General features: G+C 35.4%; 1 protein-coding gene across 2 annotated transcripts in view; it reads right to left on the bottom strand.

Annotated features, from left to right (window-relative positions):
• Window positions 1–814: 814 nt before the first annotated feature.
• The window catches only part of ERCC6L2 (ERCC excision repair 6 like 2), a 55,977-nt gene continuing 32,950 nt past the window's right edge, over window positions 815–23,841 (bottom strand). Inside the window, exons 15-19 of one of the 2 annotated variants that reach the window (XM_069001416.1) lie at window positions 22,887–22,967; window positions 20,323–21,496; window positions 19,460–19,614; window positions 5,968–6,152; window positions 815–4,333 (exon numbers count right to left, since the gene is read on the bottom strand). In XM_069001416.1, the coding sequence (XP_068857517.1) occupies window positions 3,406–4,333; window positions 5,968–6,152; window positions 19,460–19,614; window positions 20,323–21,496; window positions 22,887–22,967 (2,523 nt within the window). In that variant the 3' untranslated portion in view covers window positions 815–3,405. Of the gene's footprint in view, window positions 4,334–5,967; window positions 6,153–6,721; window positions 6,875–19,459; window positions 19,615–20,322; window positions 21,497–22,886; window positions 22,968–23,841 lie in introns of those variants that run through there. The other variant, XM_069001417.1, reaches the window with a different exon arrangement.

Raw genomic sequence — 23,841 nt, 5'->3', positions numbered from 1 at the left:
GTTTTACTCAGCATGCTGAAGCCACGGCACTGGCATCAGTCTGCCTTCTGGTGCTCGAAGTCATGACCTGCTAAAGCTAAGCAAATGCATCCTTTTGAACTGCCTTAATGCGTTGACAAATGTTTGCATCCACACCCAGACTTTCTTAAACATATTCATTACCTGAAGTTATCCAGTCTCCCTCCCCCAGATCAAATATGAAATCTGTGTACCACACACCTGCTGCCAAATGCAGTTCTAAGTATAGCCCCAGTGTGCAAAACAATTTACAATCCAAACTACACTGCAAATCAGACTCAGAACACTGTGTCTTTAACTAGGTCTTGTAAGGTGGCTGTTGGGATAGCTGAATTTGTTAGCATAGACAGAGACAGATTTCTTACTATTTCACCTAATCTTTTTCCAGTCAAAGAATTTCCATTGAAGGCAACAGGAAATACTGCTACCACCTGCAAGGTCAGGGACCCACAGCCAGACCAATAGGAACTCCACTGAGTAAAAGAACAAGGGAACTGCAATAAAGAACAGTAAAACCTACCAAGCCATTTCCACATGAAAGCGATGACACTCCATCTCCTGGATGATTTATATTCAGATCAGGTGACCACTACCATGAAGCTATTTCCTTATGCCAGGAGGCTGTTAGAGTTTTCCTGTAGTCCATGGCTCCCTGCAACTGTCCAGGAACCTGTATATGAAAGTATGAACTCCACACTACCGTTCTTGTTTTCAAAGCCAAACAAAATGATAACCACAAATTTCTAAGAATTGATGTCTTCAGTTTTAATATTTGAAGACTATGTCTTTGAATGGAGGTAAAATGCTTCTTTTTAAATTTGATCAGATTCTTTTTTTAAAATTACACAGACATCTTCTTCATGACAATATTTTACAGACAGATCCCTAGGGCTCTAAATCACAGTATTTATGGCTTAGGTCATATTATCCTCGTAAAACACATTATATTCGCAAGAAGCTACAGAGTGACATAAATCTTACTTCAAGACATCTTCCCATAGCTCAGTTCAATTGCATATAACAAATAGATTTCCACAAATATACTGTCAGTATTTGGCATACATGTGAACAAAACATGCACATCTATAGAAGTTTTGATTTATGCATACCTTCACCTTAGAAGAGAAACGTAATTTTCTGATTACTTCAGGAAAATGATGACAGCTTCATACTTGGGAATCAACAGAAATCTTACCTACCTCAATCAATTTTGCCCTCTCTAGTATCTACTAGATAGGTTGATTCACACCATGACTGACAAACATGGTGCTAAGCTGAAGCCTCCCTTCAGTACACCGGTATCAGCTGAAATCAACAAGGTTATCTAGCCCCTTCTGGCCCACAGATGAAGGTTATCGGTTCCTCCTTCTGGCCTAAAAAACCGACAGTTTTATCTGTGCAACTTTTAACAGGTATTTTTCTCTCCTATTCTTGATTATGCCCGATACTGGCACTACACAACCTCCTAACTCCCTACAGAGTTTCTTTTCCTGTATCTAACTTGAATTATCTTTGGTGAAATTTAAGCCACTTAACTTCTTTTGGCTAGAGACACAAAGGGGTTATTCCCTTCCTCTATGCAGCAAATTTTTTATTTGATAACCATATTTTTTGTTCCACCAAATGTTCTCTTTCTTACCTAAGGAGCAATTTGCCTCTCTAAGCATAAGAATCCTAACCTGTAAAGAAAATCAATACTGATGCCATGAACAGAAGGCCTTAATTATGTCATACTTATTAACATCAATGAGGGTGTAAGTATTCCCTGACTTAAGCTGACTTCCTTTAGCTGTACATAATTCAAATGTACCAATGACTAACAGTTTACAGCTTCTTTTTTTATTTTCTTAGTTCATACTTCTTCTTGAAAAGCTGTTGCAACTGACCATTATACCATTTGGTACAATAAAGTAAGTGGTAACAGCATAGATTCAAGGTAAGAAAAAGCTAGGGAACACATTAATCTTACTTATGTTAGCTACCTTTAAAACCCAAGGCTTTATTACTTAACATTTATATTAAATACTCAGCTCCTTAGTTAAGTCAGATTTCACAATCAGGATTTTACATGGCTTCCACTTATAATATGTGCACAATGGTTAACACAGAGACAGAGTGTAGTCTACAACAGCTTCCCATGACCTAAAGTAGAAGCTGCTTCAGATCAAATTTAAGCTTATTTTCCATTGGGCAGTCTTCCAGACCACAAAAACTACCACCATTCACAGACTGCTGCTGTGCAGGTTCAGTGTCCAAGGTTTTAAAATTTCATAACATTTACCCTTCACATAAAACAATTTATACAGTATACTCAATGTAAACCCCTATACTAATGTTTACAAAAATCAAAAATTAGGGTTAAGATTTCCAGAGCAACATGAAGCCCTGGCCTCTTCTGGTTATGTGCTACAAAGTACTCTTCACATGATCCCATAGCATTGAAAAATGTGAGACTACTTGGCAAATAAGATATGACACTGAGTATCTTACAATCACCCTTCCAATCTGTGATGCATAGTTTTTATTTGGAAGTTTTATTACATCCAGCATTCCACAAGATGATAACCTGTCAGCATGTTGAAATTCCTCACTACATATATGCTGTACTGCGTATTTCCAACATATATATTGTGCTGCATATTCCCTGACAAAAACATGACAGAAGTCTATAAAAATAAAAAAAGGGAGATGAAAGTATAATGAGATGAAATTTGACACCTAACATTATTTAATGAGAAAGACCAAATAAAAAAACCTGCTGGTTCTTCACGTCAACCAAGCTGAGAAACTCACTGTTATAGGACACTATGAAAATTTAAAAGGTCCACAGCTTCAGAGACTGAGCAAAATCATGGAGGATGGGAATCCATCAAAAGCAATTAGACACAAAGACATCATCCCTATCTCAGAACATACTCCAGTCTCTAGTACCTCAGAAAATATATGCAGTATCATTGTCAAATCCTGTTATCTTTAAATTGCATTGAGATGACTGACAATGTCCAAATTTAAGTAAAGGGAAAAAATTACTTAGTACTGCTATTGAGCCTAGGAATATAAACAGAATTACAGAAAGCAAAGTGCACTTAGAAAATTCTAAAAAACTTTAATATAAAATCATTATATATTATAGGTTACAATATATAATACATATGCACGACTATGCACATATGTACTATACATTGCATATGTAATTGCATACAAATTCACACTTGTAAAATTCTATATCACTATAAATACAAATCCATCATTTTACCTTTAATTTCATGGAATTATCATGTTTTGTGGCATAGTGCTGTCAAAGTTCAAATAAAACAGTTATAGTGCAACTTACATAGAAAACTTTTGTTTTAATACATTGTAAGATTTAGCAGTGGATAGTTCATCTCAATCATCTGCACTGTATTTTTTCCATAGAAAATTTTCATTTTTTTTCCAAAGAGAACTTTCACACACTTCTCTCTCTTCTGCCACTGCGGAATGAGGGGATCTTTCACAAAGTTTCTCTATGACTGCTATATCTGTGAGCTTTCTGAGGCTCTCCTCATTCTGTTCATTCAGCATATCCCAGAAATCTTTTGGTCTCCCCTTTGATTTTTCTGCTAGTCCTGAAGAGAATCTCCTTGGTGGTCCTGTAGACCCATTTCCATCATTTCTGAAGATGTCATCAAGAATAGAGGTATCTCCAAGTAAGTCCACAAAAGAATTCTTCTTGCAAATCTGAGTTTTTCTCTCTCCATTTTCTGACTGAGACAGGGATCTTTTTTTTGGCAGCTGTGTTCCTTCTGAGTCTTGCTGTCCTTCACAACTTTTTATAGGCAGCACCTCAATTATTTCTGATTTACTGCTTAATGAGCCAGATGCCATAAAATCCCTGAATGCCTGACTGTTTCTTCTTTCAATATGTTGAGCAGCAACAGTGGGTGATTGTTTATATTTTGCATCAACAAACATATCTTGCAAGTAGGAGTCATTGTGAAGCTGTTCTCCTTTATGGCTCTCTTGGGTCTGTGTTTCTGTAGTTCCACTCAGAAGTAGTCCTTTAGCTGATGAAGGTCTAGACTTAGATCTTCCAAAATTAACAATGGATTTTCTTTTTCTGGAGTGTGTTGTGCCCAGTTCTCGTTCCTCACAGTCACATGAAGCTTGTGCTGGTATTTCAACTGAGAAGAAAGGCTCCATCTCTGGATGCTTGGAAACATAGAATTCCTTCAACATCTTCTGCCTGGTTTCTGATGTAGCTTTTACAATATGTTCTGCAAGCTTTTTCACTGATCCCATATTAAAGTGGGATACCATTTCCTCAAATTGTCTCCTGTAATTATAAAGAAGGAAAAATGTGTTATGTTGACACCCTTAACTAGAAACAAAAGCAGCTTTCAAGAAATTAATTCAATTCACCTCCTTCACATAACCTAGAAAGCAATCATCAAAACTAACTTCTCTATTACTGTTTCTTTTTATTAGCAAAGAGAAAAAAGAATAATGACTTCAGAAGAACTGAATCCCAAGCTACATTTTCATTTCCTTAGCTTACAATTCAAAGATTTACTGAATTTCAATGTAGGTAAGATACCATGGCAAAGGGCCAGGTTTCAGAACATATTTAGCTACCAAAAAGATGTAGATGGACAGGCGGTAGAATTACTTGGTTTCTTTCTTTTTTGCTGGAGGGGGTGGGGGAACGGAGAAGAAATAGTTGTTCAAAGTCCTTTTAAAGAAAGTCCTCTTTTTGCTAAACAAAAATTGGATAAACGCATGCACAGGAGACAAACATTGTCCACATCATCCTACGCAGTGAGTTATGGAATATTTGTTTCTGCTAAAAAGCCAAGCTCTAATTAAAAGACATCACTCTAGTTGAGTTAGCCCTAGTCTGGGGTCAGGGAACCTTACTGGAAGGCCGGAGAGGTAGGTTTTACACTCCAATGTCAGAGAAAGGATATGAAACATGTCGCCTTTCCTGTATGAGGGCTCCAGAAGAGCCCTCAATCATGTAAGATTTACCCCTGATTGCCTCAAATACTATTTGACTGGCTAGCTCCAATTATTTGAATGTGGTGACTGCAGACAGCTTCCCACTCTGCCCTACAATTACAACAAACTCAGGTACTTAATCATCCTCATTCACTCCATGGTACATCCACATGTATTACAAAGTCTAGCAGTGTGTCAGGTGCTAACAGACAACCTGCTTCATGCTCAAGAGTGAATTGTTTAAGTTTTTTGCTAGATATGGCTTTAGGATCTTGGAATATTAGTCACTTCACTGCCTTTGAAAGTTTAACTCAATGAATTAGTGATAACTGATTATGATTAAGCTACAGCTTTCCACTTCCTATTTCCACAAACCACTGGGCTATTTTTATTGAACTCCTATCCACGTAACAATGGAATTTAATATCCATAGCAATCATTTGGGAAAAAAGGAAAACAAGGAAACAGAAAAATTATTAATACTCCAAAAATAAGGGGGGGAAAAAGTCTTGAAAGAGATATCAAAAAATATTGAGCCCCAAGCTAAAAAAGAAACATGAAGCCCAGTTTTTTTAACAGCCTTTCATGAAAGTGATGAGATCTGGGCAAAACCAGCAGGCAGTCAGAAGCTAACATGATAAGATGTCTCATTTCTATACAGTTTACATACTGTTTTGTAGTAGCCCATGATGCACATACCACAAACACTCATGGTGATGACATCTACACAGTTATGTAATATATGACCATTGAATCAACATGTTCAAGTAATTTGTGGGTTCAATTAATTTTATTAATCAATTACAGTACTCATAGAGTAGTGTAAGTCGAAGTTTCCTACTAGTTCCACTCTTGCCACAGAAAATAACAGTATTCCCTGAGTAAAGTTGAAACAAAGACAAATGCAACTACTCAAAGGGAAGTTGGTTTCAACCTTTGAATTTTACTTCCAACTCACCAAAAGAGTCTCACCTGCGTATTCCTTTGGGTGTCTTTCCAATCAAGAAGGTGGTTGAACCTAGTCTGTGTACTTTTTTGTTTCTCTGGATCACAGGATGCATAACATAGAGATGATGTTGCTCACTGTTCATCAACATTTCTTGCCTTTCCTTAACAGTGTTCTCAGAAGTATTGTCTTCTGGGATTTCATCATTTTTCTAGTAAAATGAGACATTGAAATCGTTAGAACAGCTGTGTCTCTGATACAACAACGCACCCAAGTGCACCCAATTCTGTCACTCATAGCTAGCATAACTGGATTGAATGCTAGGGTTGGGATTCAGAGCTGAAATGTCGACTCCCTACTCAGTTGCGTATTTCCACAGACATTGAAGGGAAGTCATGGTTCTTTGACATCTTGCACAAAAATATGATCCTATTTACACCTCAGTTATTTTTCTGAAATTCTCACAGATTCTCATCAAAATTTCCCCTTTGTCGAAAGGGCAGTCAAAGGAAATAAGAAAATTAAAGAATGTGCTTGAAAAGCACGGAAAAACAGAAGAAAAACCCATATTAAAAAAAGCTACAAAGTATTTTGTCGGGGTTTTTTTGTTGTTGGTTTGGTGATGCTTTTCCTTTTTTTTTTTTTTTTGGTTGGGTTATTTTGTTCTGTTTGGTTGGTTTGTTTTTTCAAATGAGATCATGGAAAAGAATAGCTGCTTAGTGATGTCCTGTCTCCCTACGAATACTACTTTAGAGATGAAATCACAAATTGTATTCACACCTTGTCATCTGCTGTTCAAAATTTGGTTTCAGATCTACACTGTTTCTTCCCAGCTGTTTTTCTATTTGATCCATGGTCCATTTCCTTTATTTCCATGGGCTGTTCACAATGTTCTCGAGCTTTAGGATCTCACATGTGTTCTCACCCCATTACCTGTGTAAGTAACCTCAAACTCAGCAACCTCAAGCATACAGAGAGAGGTGTCAATATTACAGAACCTACAGGCATAAATTTGCACTTTAAGACAAATGTACAGCTCCAAAGATTAAAATTTTACTTCATCATTATAAGTTACTCTACACAAAACTGAAATCCCACCTCAATTAAGATAAAAATCCTATTCTCCCAATAACAGTATAATACTAGTAACAAAATTAAGATTGAAATAGTAGGTATTACTTACAGCATAAATATTCTACAATTCTCTTGCTGGTTCTGTATATATTCGTTAACTTTTTTTTTTTTTTAAGTATGCATGGGTCATACAGTTCTCTACTTGGAAAATGTAGAAGAAAGCAATCATAGTTTCAAAAAATATTTATTTTTATAGATTTTTTGCATGAAAAATATTCATGGTATTCCAACCTCACTATAGTAAGACTTAGCATATTTGTCACTCTGTTAGGAAATCAGGGCTGTATAATGTAATTCAAGAAAGTATGACTTGAATAGAATACAAGACCAACCATGTCAATGCCTGTTTTAAAGTTATGCAAAACCCCCATAAACGTGCATCCATCTACCTCTTATTAAACAAGACCAAAGCATAAGAGGCAGTAATACTTTCATTTACACATCTGTTCAAACACAGAAGATTTTTAATGTCTTTCGGAAGAAAGCCAAATGTTGTAAACACACTGAAAGTCATAAAATTGCTTGTCTTTGCAAAGAACCACATTTAATGATAGAAGTATTGCTAATTGCATATAAATGCACAAAAGGCGTACTTAGTTCTGGAAGCATAAAATTTTAGGTACAATGACCCACATTGCCCCACCCAAAAGAACAACTTCAAAATACCAGTGTATACATACAAAGATCATCTCTTCTACTTAAATAAGTTGCTCAAAGGTGAGGTTTTTTTTAACTCAAGGTAGAAAAGGTTACTGTAAAAAATTACCACAAGAACCGCAGGAGCTAATTCCAGTGAAAGTCTGCAGCCATTGTGAGTTACTCCTGAAAAACTTCCCAGCTCCCTGGAGCAAAGGCAGTTGGTTAAATGATACCCAGTCAGGCTGAAACACAACTGACTCTGCTGAACTGGCGAACATTTTAGAAAGCCTAAAACCCCGCCCCCAAATCCAGGCCCTTTTTTTTAGAAAAACATTTTTAAAATATAAACCTAAAACACTTAGTTTTTTAGATGTCTCCATGTTTTTTAAAGGTCAAATCTGATGTTTATTACTCTGAGTGATATAATGGATGAGAGGGTCTATGTAGAAGTAAGATTTGCAAAATGAGATGAAAATATTCTATCTTTCTATTAGCACTACCATCAAAAAAAGTGAGAACTTCAGTCAACATTCCAGTACTGTCAAGGTTTTACACTATTTTGCTTTCTTTTGAATTTGACTTCCTTTATTACCCTCCTTAATTCATTCCTCTCATGGCCACTACCTTTTCAATTATCTTTCAATATTTGCTCTCTAAATCACTGATCTCATAATGAAAATTTATTTTCAACAGCTTTCTGTATTTTTCTGTTCCTCAAGCACTTTCCCTAACAAAGTGCTGCTTCCACACCTCTCACTTCTACATGAAATGCAATGTTGACTGTATAGTGCTGGTCATGTTCGTACCAATTATCACACTTATCACATGCATAAAATAATCTCACAAAACAAGTCTGAAATTAAGATGACTTGATTCAGCAAGGAGCCTCTTGACTCTTGCTCCTCTATGGACACTAGCACATTTAATCTGTTTATATTACTGAATGTCACACTCTTTATGAATCAGTAAACCCTATGACCAAAACAATGGAATAATAAAGGAAAAAAAAATCCTTCACTGTATGCTGTAACATACAGTGTCTGCTGTATGTTAAAAGAATATTGACAGAAAGAATGACAGCAAGCAGGAAAGGCTTTACTAAATATTTAAATAAATTAAACACAGTATGCCTTTGCAGTGCATGTTTTAAAATTTCTGCTGATCAAAGTGGAAAAGTTTCACTTAAACTTGACCACATACTTATAGGTCATCTGATAAATGAAGTTTGTCTATATTGAAATATCTGTAACACCATTATACATTTCTGTTTTCACAAACTTTGAGGTGAGGGCTAGGAGGTGCAGCAAAATAATTACATTGACATCAAAGATAAAAATTTTTGATTTAATTACTAAATGAAATATTTTTACTACTTTATTAAACTTTGTGCACTTCCATTTTGTCAAGAAAGCCTTCACAGCAAGTTCAAAAGAAATGCACACTTTATTTACTTTCAAAGGCATACATATAAGACAAAGACTATGCAAGTGGTTTAGTAGAAGGCAGTGTTTTTTAATATAAAAAATTAAATGAGAAGAAGTTGTACTCCAGAAATAACCCACTACATGCAAAGAAGCAGTTAATGAAAGTACAATAAAATTAAATTATGAAGTGCTATTGTGAACTAGGGAAAAACCCACAAAACTGTAGCCAGCCCTTCCTGTCTTATCCTTGTTTTCTTCTACTCCCCCTTGATCTGCTGCACTTACTCTTAAAACACTTTTTATATATTGAAATGGGAAAGAAGAGGGATAATTAAGTAGTTGTGCAGAAAATGGTTTCTAAAATGTTCAGAAGACCCAGGGATTCTTACTACAACTGAAAAATACTTCAAAGAAAGCATTTATTGACACCTTTCATGTTCCATTTAGTCTACGATAGTTTCAATCCCTTCTTGTTATGCATATCTCTTACTCTTGAAAGTATATATCGAGTTTTGGATACCAAAAATGAGTTTTGATTTCTTTGATTTATGTATTATCTAAGAGGATGCAGCAATCAAGAGTCTAGAAAAATGGTAGTATCTGCACATTTAGTGTCACACAACCCATTTAAGGGTAACACTTCAAGAAGAATGAAGATAGGCATCAAGTAAAAATTAAAGTGTTACAATGCAGCAGTAACTTCTACTTCAAGTTTCCACCTTGAATCTACAACTCTTGGATCTGTTAGCTCTCTGTGACAATCTGCCTCCCGCTGTCTAGTTACAGCAGTTATTTAAAAACAGTATACATCTACCAAACCCAATTTTTGTCTATCTTTGACAGTACAAAACTTCAGTATCTGTCCTTCCCGTAACAGGCATAAAGAGGCAGCTCTATACTCTGGAGCAATGAATGCTAGTCCATGTAAAAGCACCATCAGACATGACTGAGATGACTGGACACCTTAAGCCAGTAACTTCCTTTTCTTTAGTCCCTTCAAGCAAGGCAAAGGACGACCATGTTTCACCTTTTAAAATACAGCAAGATAAAAAGATATGGGAGAGTAAGTGGGCAGAAGCTGGGAGTAAGACACATAGAGAAAAAAGAGAAATAGAGATTCAGGGATACTTGTTTTTCAAGCTGTCTTATGTCTGTGGCAATCTGTTAAGAAACCAGACCTGGAGGACAACGAACATCCTTCAGAAGCCTGAAGCTGAAAATGTTTGTGTAATTATTCTTCATCCATAGCTGCACGGTGTTCAAACACCTTCCCCTCTTTTACTGCCTCATTACCCAAAGTATCCCTACAGTAACTATCATGCCAGATACTGACTTTCAGTCATCAATAATCCCTCTGACTAGCCTCCAGTGTCACAAGATTTTTCTCCTTAGGTGTGCATGAAACCACTGCTGTCAGATATCCAGGACACTTATCATTGCAGTTTCATTGTTTGTTTACATTTCTAAAATAAACAAGAATAGCCTTCTAAAATGTCTAGTTGCCTTGCAGTCAGCCAAATAATACAAAAGCAACACAGTAAATTCAGTATGATTGACCTCTTAAAACACATCTTACAAGCAAATAACAAACCATTATGCCATATCCTAATTTATATTTTCCCACTTTCCTCAAAACCTGAGAAAACACATGACTTTCCCACTACATTGAGGGTTGAAGTTGGTTTGGGGTGATTATTATTAATTCAATTATTTGATACTGCATTCCAGTGCCTTTATCTACACAAACTACAATTCTAAATTATTTCTGCTAATTTTTTCCCCTTTGCAGTTTTCCTTGTGTTTTGTTTGGTTTGGGTGTTTTTGCTGTTTTGGGATTTTTTTCCCCCTTGGCAGTTTTTTTGATTATATATATTAATTACTATGACCCTTCTATATGCTTTTCTTTAACATATGCTATTCCTGCACACTATTTTTATTTTACCTATGTTTCTCTGGTGTCAGGATATACACAAAGTACCAAGAAATGTTTGATACCTGACTGTTCATTCTTGGTCCTGTTTCTTTCTCTCTTCTACACAGAATCATAGAGTAGTCTGAGTTAGAAGGGATCTTTTAAAGGTAATCTCGGACATGTACATATCATACAAGAATTTCTCCTTAAATTATTCTACATGTCAGGGAAGATAAATTGTAATAGTGTCCACATAAAATTTCATGTGATTTCTTTAAAAATGAGGTCAACATGGTGAAGACCATGAATACAGTTAGCAAAAAATGTCTCTACTTTCACAGGATTCTTAAATAAACCAGAATTACTTTTCTACTTACCAAGAACACACTACTGAACAAACTATGTACTTCATAGCCTTATGGTGAACTATAAATTCCAGTTTGAAATGAGCCTGAATGTTACAATATCTCAGAATTATTTCTGATGTGGACATTTGTTTTCCCTTCAAATTTAGCTTTCTTAATGGAAAAGCAGTCTCTGAATTAATACATCTGCTGTTATAACAAAGTTAGGCTGTAGAATGAGAATTACAAGTAATGTGTAGCTAACAGTCAGTACCTTAATTGTCTTCGAAAATGAAGCTAACCTACCTTAAAATTTTAGAATACTTTAGGATAACTATATTTACATCAAGCTTTCTGAGTTAAACAAAGGATGCTGGCTATGACTACAAGTGTATCTAATATTTGAATGTATCCCAGCAGACTAACAGCAGAAATATTTTTCAAGTTATTAAAACTGTTAAGATTTATTACGGATCCAAATTACTCCTCCAAAATATTTTGCCAACACCAAGAGACCAGTAAAACTAAAGCTGATAAAATTAAATAAATTTTAGAGTAACATGTAGTCATTTTCCCATTTGTTGCACGTAGCTTTACTGCATAAATAAACAGACCAAGAACATTCCATAAACTCTAATATTTTGCTTGGTAGGGGAGAATTGACTACTATATCAAGTGAGAACAGATTGCATCCTCTCTATTTCACATTTACTTCTGAGTCTGTTTCTTCCACAATCAAGTAACAGAGCAAGAATTTTTCATTGGGAGCAATCTTACTTAAATTTTGAACCTTTAGCTAAAATAATTCCTGTAAGACATATCAATGTCTTTCACCAAAAAGCTGATCTTGAATCAATATGGTTATTACTACTGTTGAGAATGAGAGGAAATACTCAGTCTGTCTCTGAATTCAAAGCTTAAGGTAATTGCTTATTCCAGCAGAAGCTTGTGGACTTGTACCCATCTTCTTTCACCTTCTCATCCTTCCATCAAAGAGTAGCAAAACCAAAGGCCATGCACATACATCATAATGAAAACTCCATTACAAGCTTCAAAGAATGTCACATATTAACTCACTACATTGAAAAAACACAACCGAAAGCGGAATGGTGGAATGGTTAATTCAATTGCAAACTGAACCAGTAAACTCAATAAAACAGCATTACAGGCCAATCATTCAGGAACAATTACTTTAAAGCTGAATTTTTCCCCATCCTAGAAGAGCAAGGACAAAGGCATGCTATCTCTGAAAAGCCTTCTCTTTGTAAACAACTATCTAAACTTGTTGAATCCGAAGGCTGTGCAAACACACTGCAATCAGAGTTCCTACAACTGATAGAAGTCTTTGTTTAAATAATCTACAAAATGGCAATGTAATACAAATAAGATAAAGCAGAGTTCTTAATGATACAACTTTTGTATTTACAGTATTCTCAACAGTACTTAAATCTGCATTGGAGATACAAAGGGCATGTTTTTTGCTAGGCTGACAGCATGCTTAGTTTTCTCATTTACACCACATTGCAATAACAAAGAAGGGTTTACCATTAATCCAGGTTTTACTACAAAGCATCTCGTTATTTCTCTGTCAAACACTGGCAATAGTGCCAAAAGTCTGTCATCTAATTCAGAGGATTAAGTCTTCCTTTATAGTGCAATTCTTGTACGAATTTATAAAAATACAGATAAAGTTTCTTAGAGCTGGTCACAGTCTATATTTTGGCCTGAATTCATGCCGCAGAGGTTGAATATGACAGCTGGCAGGAAGCTAAGGGGAGAATACATCCTCCCCCTTTTCAGTCACCACATTTCTGTTGCCATAGTGATTAATCCTCAATTGAATGGCTGTCTTTGTACATTTCTTTTCAGTAAAACTTTAAGTAAACTTAAGTTGAAAACATGCAGTTGACCGAAAAAAAGACTCCACATATTCAAGAGGTTATAGTACAAGTTCTTGTGACTAATACTTTTCCACATATTAAAAAGTGCAAATTAGCTCTAATGTGGGACATCATCAGTTTTTCAAATTACTTAGTATGTCCTGTTCCCATCTTCCATCTTTTTTTGTGAAACCTCCAAGCCTTCTCCAAAGACTTCCCCACGCTCACACAGCTCCCCCCCGCCACCACCCTGGATTCCTATTGAAGAAATACTACACAAATTCAGTTGTATAAGAACTAGAGAAAGCCCATCCCAGACTTCCATACTGTGCAAAACATTTAACGTAAGCTGTTTTTGCCAATTAACATGGAAATTAATTAGGAAATTCATTAAGGAGTGCAGTCATTTAATTCAGAATAGACTAGAAACATTAGAAGGAGATGTTTAAGTCTTGCCTCTGGGAGGTTTCTCTTTCTTATGGTAGCTAAGAAAAGGTTTCACAAAAAATAGTGCAAATTATCAAAAAACCTAAGCCAGTAAAAAGCTTCTGCACTGAAAATCAGTCATGTTGCTTTGGAACCCAGAGCCCACCAGAAAAAAAAGACCATGAAAATCAAAACCTCTAAAAATACTCAGTAGATGACTAAGGCCTTACGGAGTTTGTTAACACTTCCATTTTCCCCCCAAAACTAATGTCAGAATAATTTTGAGCAAAGTATCACATGAATTACTCCAGACTTTTTTTTTTTTTTTTCTCTGAAAGGCTCTGTTACTCTGAAGTAACTGTAGGTCTGTGCTGAAAATTAACAGTCTGGCTTTGCAAGTCCACCATCTACACTCTACAAGTTCATTTCACATATTTGCTTTAAGAAGCTTTTATTTTCCACATGTTTCTTTCTGTGGTTACACAAGATAGTTCTTTTTTGTTTTCATCTATGTTCTTAACATATAGTGATGTGATAATAGAGACAGAAATCTTCCATTTGTTTAATGAAAACACAATGAATGTTTAATAAGTCTATCTGCACAAGACTTGAATTTCAACTCAAGTGGAGAACACAGATTGCTCAATGTCATCAAACCAGGCTAAACCCAATAAAATAATCTAGAAAAAAACAAGTTATTTATTCCAGTAGATTAACTTTCAATATAATCTCCTTCCTTCACACTTGTATATAATAGACTGTAAAACCCTCCCTATGAATAATCTTCAGTGAAGCAGTATATCAAGTGTGTTTTGTTGTCATGTAGCAGCTCTCAGTAATTTTTACTGGAGTGGCTGTGTGCCACACCGAATGACATGCATATTCTACCTCAAGGTGTTACAATACTATAGCCTGGTGTGATTCTCCCTGCATGCTTTAATACTCAAGACTTCTTAGGAAAGATTGTGAGTAGGATGAGATCTCAGACTGCACAGAGACACATCTGACTACCTTCTGTGACACTTAGGTTCTGGGACATGCAAGCAAAGCTTGTAACTATAAAGGAAGATAAGATGTACTACTAAACTATTATACAGTGTAATCTATATCTCCAAAATTTCTTCAGAAACAGCTGTCTGCCATACTTCTGCATGGAAGAGAAATCTCCAGCTTTGTTTTGATTATCAAGACTCTAAACACCTCCAAGTATTGACACATCAGTTCCTTCCACATAAGCAGTACTATGAGAAACATCAACTCTTTGAGGGAAGATTATCATAGTATTCTGTATTGCATCAAAAGAAGTGTGGCCACAGGTCAAGGCAGGTGGTTCTGTCCCTCTGCTCTTAGAGCAGAGGAAGGCCACAAAAATGACTGGAGGGATGGAACACCTCTCCTATCAGGAAAGGCTGAGAGACTTGGGGTTATTTAGCCTGGAGAAGAGAAGACTCTGGAGAGAACTTATCATGACCCTTCAATACTTAACAGGGGTCTGTAAGAAAGATGGAGAAATGCTTTTTAGCACAGCCTGTTTTTGATCTAGATTAGACGTAAGGAAGAAGGCTTTTTTACAGTGAAGACTGTAAAACACTGCAGCTGGTTGTCCAGAGAGGTGATGGATGCCCCATCCCTGGAAAAATTCAAGGTCAGGTTGGATATGGCTCCAAGCAACCTGATCTAGTTGGAGATGTCTCTGCCCATTGCAGGGAGTTTGAACTAGATGAACTTAAGGGTCATATTCTATAGTTCTTAAGTGTTTCTTCTCAAAATCTACAGCAATACAATATTGACAGTTGCGGGCAATGATCAGAATACAGATAATCTTCAGAATAATGTGACAAAATACCTTTCCACATATGTTTGCTACTACTATTGTCATACACAAACTTTCTTTAATTCAGATGTTGGACAGGATTTATTTTGAATAATGATATTCAATCAAACTACAGTTTATTCTCTTGCTTGTACAATTAATGCATCGTTTATACTGTTACATTTATTACTTCTGGATTTTATATCACCTTTCATAGCTGCTAAGTTGTGAGAGAGCTCTCATGATGTCCTTTTTTTGTTTCTTGATGGCATCCTTTATATTCTGATTGCTGTTACCAAACACTTTTCCAGAGTCATACAGTACTTACAGAAATACAGACTAAACAAGCACTCAGTACTATAAATGCGAACATTCTAGCTAAACTACTCAGTTGGCAAAATTTCTTTAAAAACCATATAATATATAGACAATATGACTGCATTCCCTATCACCTCTGGGGAAAGAAGTGTAAAGGGCATTGAAGTCTTGAATCCAGGACTGTTATGGATCCTGCAGAACAAAGCAAGCAAGAAAAAAGAAATAGTAGCAAGATCTATTTCTCGTAAGAACAATCAAAATTTTGTTTCCTTAAGCCTTTTTAAAGGTACAGAGCAATAGCAGATTAAAATAATATGTTCTAATATGTTCAGAGAAAAGGCAGCTAGGATGTATCAACACTAGGCACAGGCAAAATTAAGGATAGACTGAATACTTACTACTGGATAAAAAAATAAGCTTGATTGAAGCCTACAGTTTAAGAGGTTAAGAGAGACTTGACTGAGGACTACAGTAGTGCCAACTGTGCAGATCTAACACCGGCCTTCTAAACTCAAGGAAATAAAAAGTATCACCAAGATGAAATCCAAGGTAAAAAAAGGTGTTCAAGTCCTACACTATTTTTACAACCAATTCAAATGCAAGCTTATTAATTACTCATGTTCTTAAGATGTTCTACATACCTTCAGTTATCTTTTGAGGAACAAGACTTGCTGTCTCACATCCCTTCTAACTTGGCTCTCAAGGATCTTCTTCCTATGGAACCTCCCTCACTTTCAAAGAAGAGACCTCACAGGTTTTGCAGTCTGCTCCAGCTTTCAGCAGTTACTACGACTTAAGCAACTACATTAGTCTCCACGATTCAACAATAAATGAAGCACTAATAAAACTAATTTATACTTTTATCTACTACAGGTAGACAACCAGGAAGAAGACATTGTTTTATTAGTGCTTTCCAGCAATTAATTTTTCTATTACTCATACTCACAGAATTTCCATAAATTGGCTACTGAAACGAAAGACCTTAACCCAGGTTCTAAAAGTTTAAGAGAAGTAGTGAACCTAAAACGTGATTAGATGGCTAGTCAATAGCAATAAATCAACACGTCAATGTTCTTACAAGGGGTTTTCTTTATTAATTACTTTAGCTTATTACAATATTGCTTTAATATCCCTGTCATTCCAAATTTCTATGTAAGCATGAAACAAAAATGTCAGTCTTCCACCAACACTTGTAGGTATTTGTATTTCCCAATTTACAACTCATCCAATTCAACAGAATACTTCTAGTTTTTCAAAATTCTTGACCTCCTTTCACAGATATAAGTCACTGCTTGAAAAATGTATTTAAAATTGATTACGTCAGAAATGTATTATTACAGACTGCTTACTGAATGAAACTGTAAAGCAAGAAGACAGAGTTGGCATAGGTAAAATGAACAAGACAAAGGACATAATACTTTTTTTGTCCTTAGCAGACCTATCTATGAAATGAAAATAACCTTTCTTGATCTCTTCTACATAGAAATAAAACAATTTGATTAAGTGTGCTTAAGAAGGGACATAAATATTAATGAGAGCAGAAATATTATTCAGGTGTCTTCATGATAGTACTACATAAAACTTCAACCTAAATACACTGTAAAAAAAGCTTCTAATCAAGAGTCTAATATCACTGATATTCAGACCCAATAGAAAGAGCTACACAACAGTTTCTGAGAAACTGTTAGACCAATGACACTTGAAAACTACATCAATAAGAAATTTCAGCTGACAAAACTTTGTTTTTCTTTCAGTAACTATCAGATTCCAATTAACATTCCAACATTCAAAACTGTAATTTTATTTACTTAAAACAACAATGGAAATTTAAACGACTCAGTTGTATTTTTAATATTACACATGATGCTACTTTACTGAAAAAGGTTTTTATTAGGTAGCATTATTTTATGATAAAACAAGTAGATGTTCAGACAGTCAATGTCCTAACTTAAACTGATGGCAAATAAGTGAAAAATGACCAGCAAAGCCTGATGGCCAGAAGCACAACAATGACTATGTTCTTTCACAAAATGTCTTCTAAGGAAATACAAAGTAATGAAGAAAGAAAAACAGCAGCAGTAAAATTCTAAGTAGAGAACCTTTCTTCTTTCAGCTTAGAAAGTTGTCTATGAAGCTCTCTTTTTAAGCAGAGCACAAAAAGTTCAAAATGCCACATTTAAGAATAGGCAGTCACCTAGATTCTATTTCTACATTAGTGCCTTTACGTAAATGAATAACAGGATGTGAAGAAAAGAGGCAACCTTCTCCATAATTTTTGTTTTTCTTCCTACTTAGATCTCCAAGAGATGTTGCTTCTGAGTGAAAAATGCACACCTTAAAAAAACTGACTGACAAGTTAATCAAGAGAAGTTAATTTGCAATACTTGCAGTCACACAACTCTACACCATAAGCTCTAAGTTACATGAACACCACAAACTAGTTTTGAACAGAGGTGGATCAACAGATGCTTACTCAAAGTACTCTCTTCAAAGTTTTCTTTCATTTTTATTTGGTTTTAATAATGTTGTTAGCCATTGCCAATTAATAAGTACCTTCCTACAGTACTCTTTGAGTATTTTTGACCAACTTTTCTGCCAATGAGGGACATTCTAATGCAAATCTGTTAGAATTGAAAAGGCCTTACTTTTACTAGTTTTCCTGGCTTCATCTTCCCAGTATAAAAACTCTTGGCAACTCTGCTAATGGCTTAATTAAATGCAGTACAACAACAGCACTGGAAGAAACCCTTCTAGCCACTGCGGATGTTCAACACCCCAGAACAACACAGTCGTATGTCTACAATTTCTGCAATGATTGCTAACATGTCTGTAAAGACTAAGCTGCACATTCACCAATCACTTATTCTGTGCTTGTGGTTTGTCTTAAAAAACAGCCCGGGAAACTGCAAATGTTTATTACAAGGCAAACAACAAAGTACCCAGATAATCAGAGCAGATTAAAAACACAGTGTAATAAGAACAAAAATCTGGAAGCTGTACCTGAATTTATTCCAGATTTGTGTGTATTCCAAATGCAATTAAACAAGATACAGGACCAACAAAAAACATAAAACATATCTGTTGCTGCAAATAAGCACCCCCAGTAAACTCCAGTTCTATGTTTAAGATATTAAACATAGACAACTTGATTCAACTGTAGCAACTGCATATGTTCACCTCCCCAAGAGAGCCTGCAAACTGATTTATGTTGAAATTTCAATGCTACAGGGGTTCCAGAATGAACTGCGGCAACTGGATTTTTGTTAACTGGATCCAGGACAAGCTGAAGATTTTTCAAGGCTCAAATCAGAAAAACAGCACAGAATTTGATTTCAAAAACCCAGTCTTTAATCTTACCATTTCTCTCACAGAAAAAGCCCACAGAGGGATTCCACCCAGAGCTGTGCTGTTTAATTCCCAACTCTTTCAAAGCTCGCTAATGTAAAAGCCACCCCAAAAAATAAAATAATTTATTAGACCTCCAACTGAGCATTCTCTTCCTCCCATCCTCAGTACCTTTGATCATTCATGGTGGCCATTAACAGAAAAACAAGTTTTTTAGAACTTTTTAAGATGAAAAATGAGGATAAAAAAACTTTAAATGACATTTCCAAAAATTTTTCTTTACCTTGGCACCACAGACAGCTACATTAGCAGGGAGCTGGGAAAACTGCTTCAACTCAAATACATCTCGCACTGCCCACCGGCTCAAGTGATTTTCAGCCTTGCTGGGTCCAACCACGTTCTGATTTGAATGAATATATGCCACTTCTTGAACACCATCTGATACATTACAAAAAAAATGCAATCAAAGATGTTGGTTATTCCAAAACTCTGAAGGTACACATTTGCACGGAAGGATATTGCAATTAAAAAACCCAAAAATTTACATTAAAGTTATAAAATTTGTTATAATTTCACTCAGCACCAAGTTTCTATGAAATGTACAACAATCATTAGACTTATTTGGATTTATTCAGACAGTTTAATACTACTTCAATTTCAGTGTAGTTATTTTCAGATGGACATAGATGTTTCAAAGCAACTATGGCTTAATGGCTGCAACATCAATGGTTAAAATTAAGTCTTTAGGAATCAAGTCTTCTATATCATGTTTAAAACTCCCACACCACTTTCTTTTTCTGTACATTTTGTTTAACAGCTCTGTCAAGACTCTTAAGATTTTACAGTTCAAATACTTAGTTTGTGACTTCTTAATAAATCTTCAACCTCAGCATACTTCTAGATATGTTAAGAGTTTAACCAAGAATTACAAAGCAGACTGTCACCCCAGAAGACAGAAAAGTAAGACTAATATGTAAAGAGAGAGATACAGAAAGATATTACTAAACAATAACTTAGCATTTATTACATCTTGTGACAAAAAAATATGTAGAGGAAGAAGAAATTAAAACATGCTGACAATGGTAAATTAAACATATGTTACTACTTTAGTTGAAATAAACCCAAACAAGTTCAGTTAATAGTTACCTAAATATTTGTCCATTGATTCCATTTTTTGCTCTTGATGCTCAAATACAGTTTTACTTGCGTAAGTTCTATGCATAGCATAATTGCTAGGCTTCATTTGTGCAACAGAGGTATCTTGAATAGGACACAGCATTTTACACCCAAACTGAACTCTGCCTCTCCGTTGCTTATGCTTACAACTTTGCTTTCTGCCATGAATTTTCTCAACTGGAAAGTTATCTTCAGAGGATGAGAATTCATCTATATTCTGAGAACCACCTTCCTTTCCTTTTCTATTGGGCTTCTTTGCTTGTAGCAGAGACTTGGAGACATTATCTATCTCCTTGCACTTTGGAAAGTTCAAAGTTCCTAGCTTTCTTGATTCAGAATTACGGGAAAGTTCAATATCATCAGACTCATCACTTACGTCGCTTGCTGCTTTCAAATCTGTGTCATTCTTGATGTCTTCAAAAGACATGGCATTGCTGAAATTTGACTCAGTACTGGGGAATCCAAATTGTCTACTGTTTCCCTTAAATACAAATCCAGCTTTTTCTTTTGCTAACTCTTCACAATTTTCAGATGTTGACCTGTGTATTTCAACTTCTTTAGTAAGCACTGGTTGCTGGCATACTTCAACTTGGGTCGGAAAGATGACATCATCATCCTCTTCAGAACTACTTTCAGTTTCCATGACTATATCACATTGCTTTGAAATGCCTTGATCCTCACTTTTTCTGTCCCCTTCCTCCTCAGAGCCTGATAAACCAAGCCAGTCTGTACTATGCATATCTTGTTTATCAGTTCCACTTGGTGACAGAACAGCTTTCCCATGCTCCAAAACAGGCACAATGGTTTGACGTTTCTGAAAATCATCATGCTTGCTATTTACAATTTTTGTTACAGTGTGATCATCAGAACTTGAATTATGAGAATTATAATTATCATCCCCTTCTTTGGTAGTTTCAATTTCTCTCTGCAACAGCTTAGAGAATCCGCACTGCATTAACGAAAGCTGTCCTTTTGTTACCATGAAATTATTTCCATTGCTTGGCTTCCTTCTGTCACATTTTTTTACAGAACTCTCCAGAATATCATCATCACTGAAGTCATCCCAAAAATCTGTGTCTTCTCTTTTTAATTGTGCCTGAATGCTTTGGGGATCTCCATCTTCTTTACAGTCTGGTTGTTCATACTAAAAAAAAAAAAAAATTTAAAGCAAAGTTATTTAACATTAATGGTATACACCACCCACCTAATCCCAAAGCAGTGTAAAAGAGGTGGATTTCCACTATGGTACTCAAGCAAAAAATACATAAAATAGTACTACAAAATGCCAAATAATTCATAATGAGAAATTACTGAAGTCTCTGCCAGCAGAAAATTTTTAGCAGAACAACTAAGCAGAAAATAACCAATAGTATTATGTACTTGAGACGATATATGCTGCACACTGCTAAAACAACTTATGCCTTCCCAATCCACACCCGTATTTTTCAAGCTTATACTAATCTCATTGCTACTTTTCAGCTTTCAAGAGTAGTTTGGAAGGTGACTTCATGATTTAAACCTTAATATCATGTGTCATTACACAAAATAAATCTCAGTGCAGTGGTAAACTTCCTTGTACATGGGGGCTAACATTAAAGTCATGAGTACATAACATTCCACTCTGAAATTCATCTAGGCCTACTGTAATCAAACAAAATTATGACCAGGCAATCTTAAAACATTTTTAAGATACTAAAGTCCAGAACACAGCTCCAAGACTGCACACTGCTGAGATAAGAATTATGACAACATGTAAATGGAAAGTCAGAACACTAAATACTAAAATTTTGTACTCAAAGAAACATTTAAAAATGAATATATTAATCCTGATACAATTCTGCTCATCAAAAAGCATTTAACATAAGCTTAAAAAGTTACTGTTTGTCAGCAAGTCGTATGTGAGATCATGACCATCTAGCGATGCATTATCAATATGAGATTAAGACCAATGTAAGGGCACACATTAAATACTGACATTTACTCACAAAAATCTCCAACAGACATAAGAGATAGTGGCTAATTCGTAATTATCATTCAGTGTGATCTAATCTAATGACAACTTTACTTGTACAGCCCACTTTACAGACCTAACTGCTTACTTCCCAAAGTACCTGAACATGGCTCTCAGTCAAAAACATTCCTACAAATGCAATGCTCCTATCAAAACTGACCTTTGCACGAAAAAATAAAAAAAATAAGATCTTATTCCAGAAGGAAACCATTAGATAATTACATACATTAAAAATAAAAAAGACAGTATTGAACAGACCACTGGTTTGGTGGGAATCACTGTCTGACTGGCTGACTACAACAGCTAAATAGGCCAGGTCGTCTTCTAGAGTTCCACAAAACCAGAAGCGTTTAATCATCTAAACCAACTATAGTCCTTTCCACAATTCCCTAAACAAAATCTTCAAAACAATAGGGTAAAAGTGTTATGAGCCTAATGACATATTTTCCTACATTTGCCACTGTAATATTGGGAGCCAGAGGCCTGTCATGCTCTGGTCTACAAGTCCACAAACACTTCTCACCTTTTCTGAGCTGCATGAACGATTCTCCTCCTTCAGCCATGTAGCTGCCGTTATGACTCCTGCTTCTACCCGCCCTTCCCTCTAAAACAATCAAATATGTTAACATAAAGAGATACAGGTTTTATTACATAAAAAGGCAAGCACAGGAAAGAAGTTTCCTTCTTTCTACACAAGTGTAAGCACCTGAAGTACAATCAGCAAGGTCCAGACTAAATTCCTAGCAGAAGAAAAATAACAAAATAAAGGGACGGATGGAAAGAAAAAGAAACAGGGAAAAAAGCTGCAGTAAATTTGAAGATGCAAGCCAGCTGCAGCAAACATGCTCCATACAAAAAGGTATAATACTGAATATACTTAAAGTTAGTTTACACTACATACACTATACACTATAGAATTAGGCCAACAGTCTTTTTAGAGTAATTAAGAAATTAATTTTTAAATATGAAATCTCAGTTATTTACTTGCACCCTGTAATGCTTCAAAATACAACATTATAAAATACATTTTTTTAAAACAGTTATTAACATCGCAAAAAGTACTCTAAAGAGGTTACTGTGACCATAAAAAATATTTTTATGATCAGAATTCTGACTTAAAAGGTCAGTCTGAGTTACTGATGAATAAAAGATATCTGTGCACAAAGCTGCGTGAAAGTACCAAAAAATAAGTGATGTAGTTTTTATTAAAAAAATATATATATTAGGAAATTCATGAAAATCATAATCCAAGCTTTTTCCATTCTTTGATTTAAAGGAATTTATCTTTCAGATAAATTCAGAATGAGAATTGAGTACCAGAATGAGACATTAGCATGCCTATTTCATTCAAGTCATGGCACAGACAAGTATTGATTAAGTTTTACCATTCTGTTTTATAGTGTTTCCATTCAAGACAATGACCAAAAAGTCTCATGAGGAAAGGAAAAATGTAAAACTAATATCCAAAAGTTAAATGG

The sequence above is a fragment of the Aphelocoma coerulescens genome (genome assembly GCF_041296385.1).
Source record: "Aphelocoma coerulescens isolate FSJ_1873_10779 chromosome Z unlocalized genomic scaffold, UR_Acoe_1.0 ChrZ, whole genome shotgun sequence".
Lineage (NCBI taxonomy): Eukaryota > Metazoa > Chordata > Aves > Passeriformes > Corvidae > Aphelocoma > Aphelocoma coerulescens.
The sequence above is the reverse complement of the archived record's forward strand: the minus strand, read 5'-3'. Positions and strand labels throughout refer to the sequence as shown.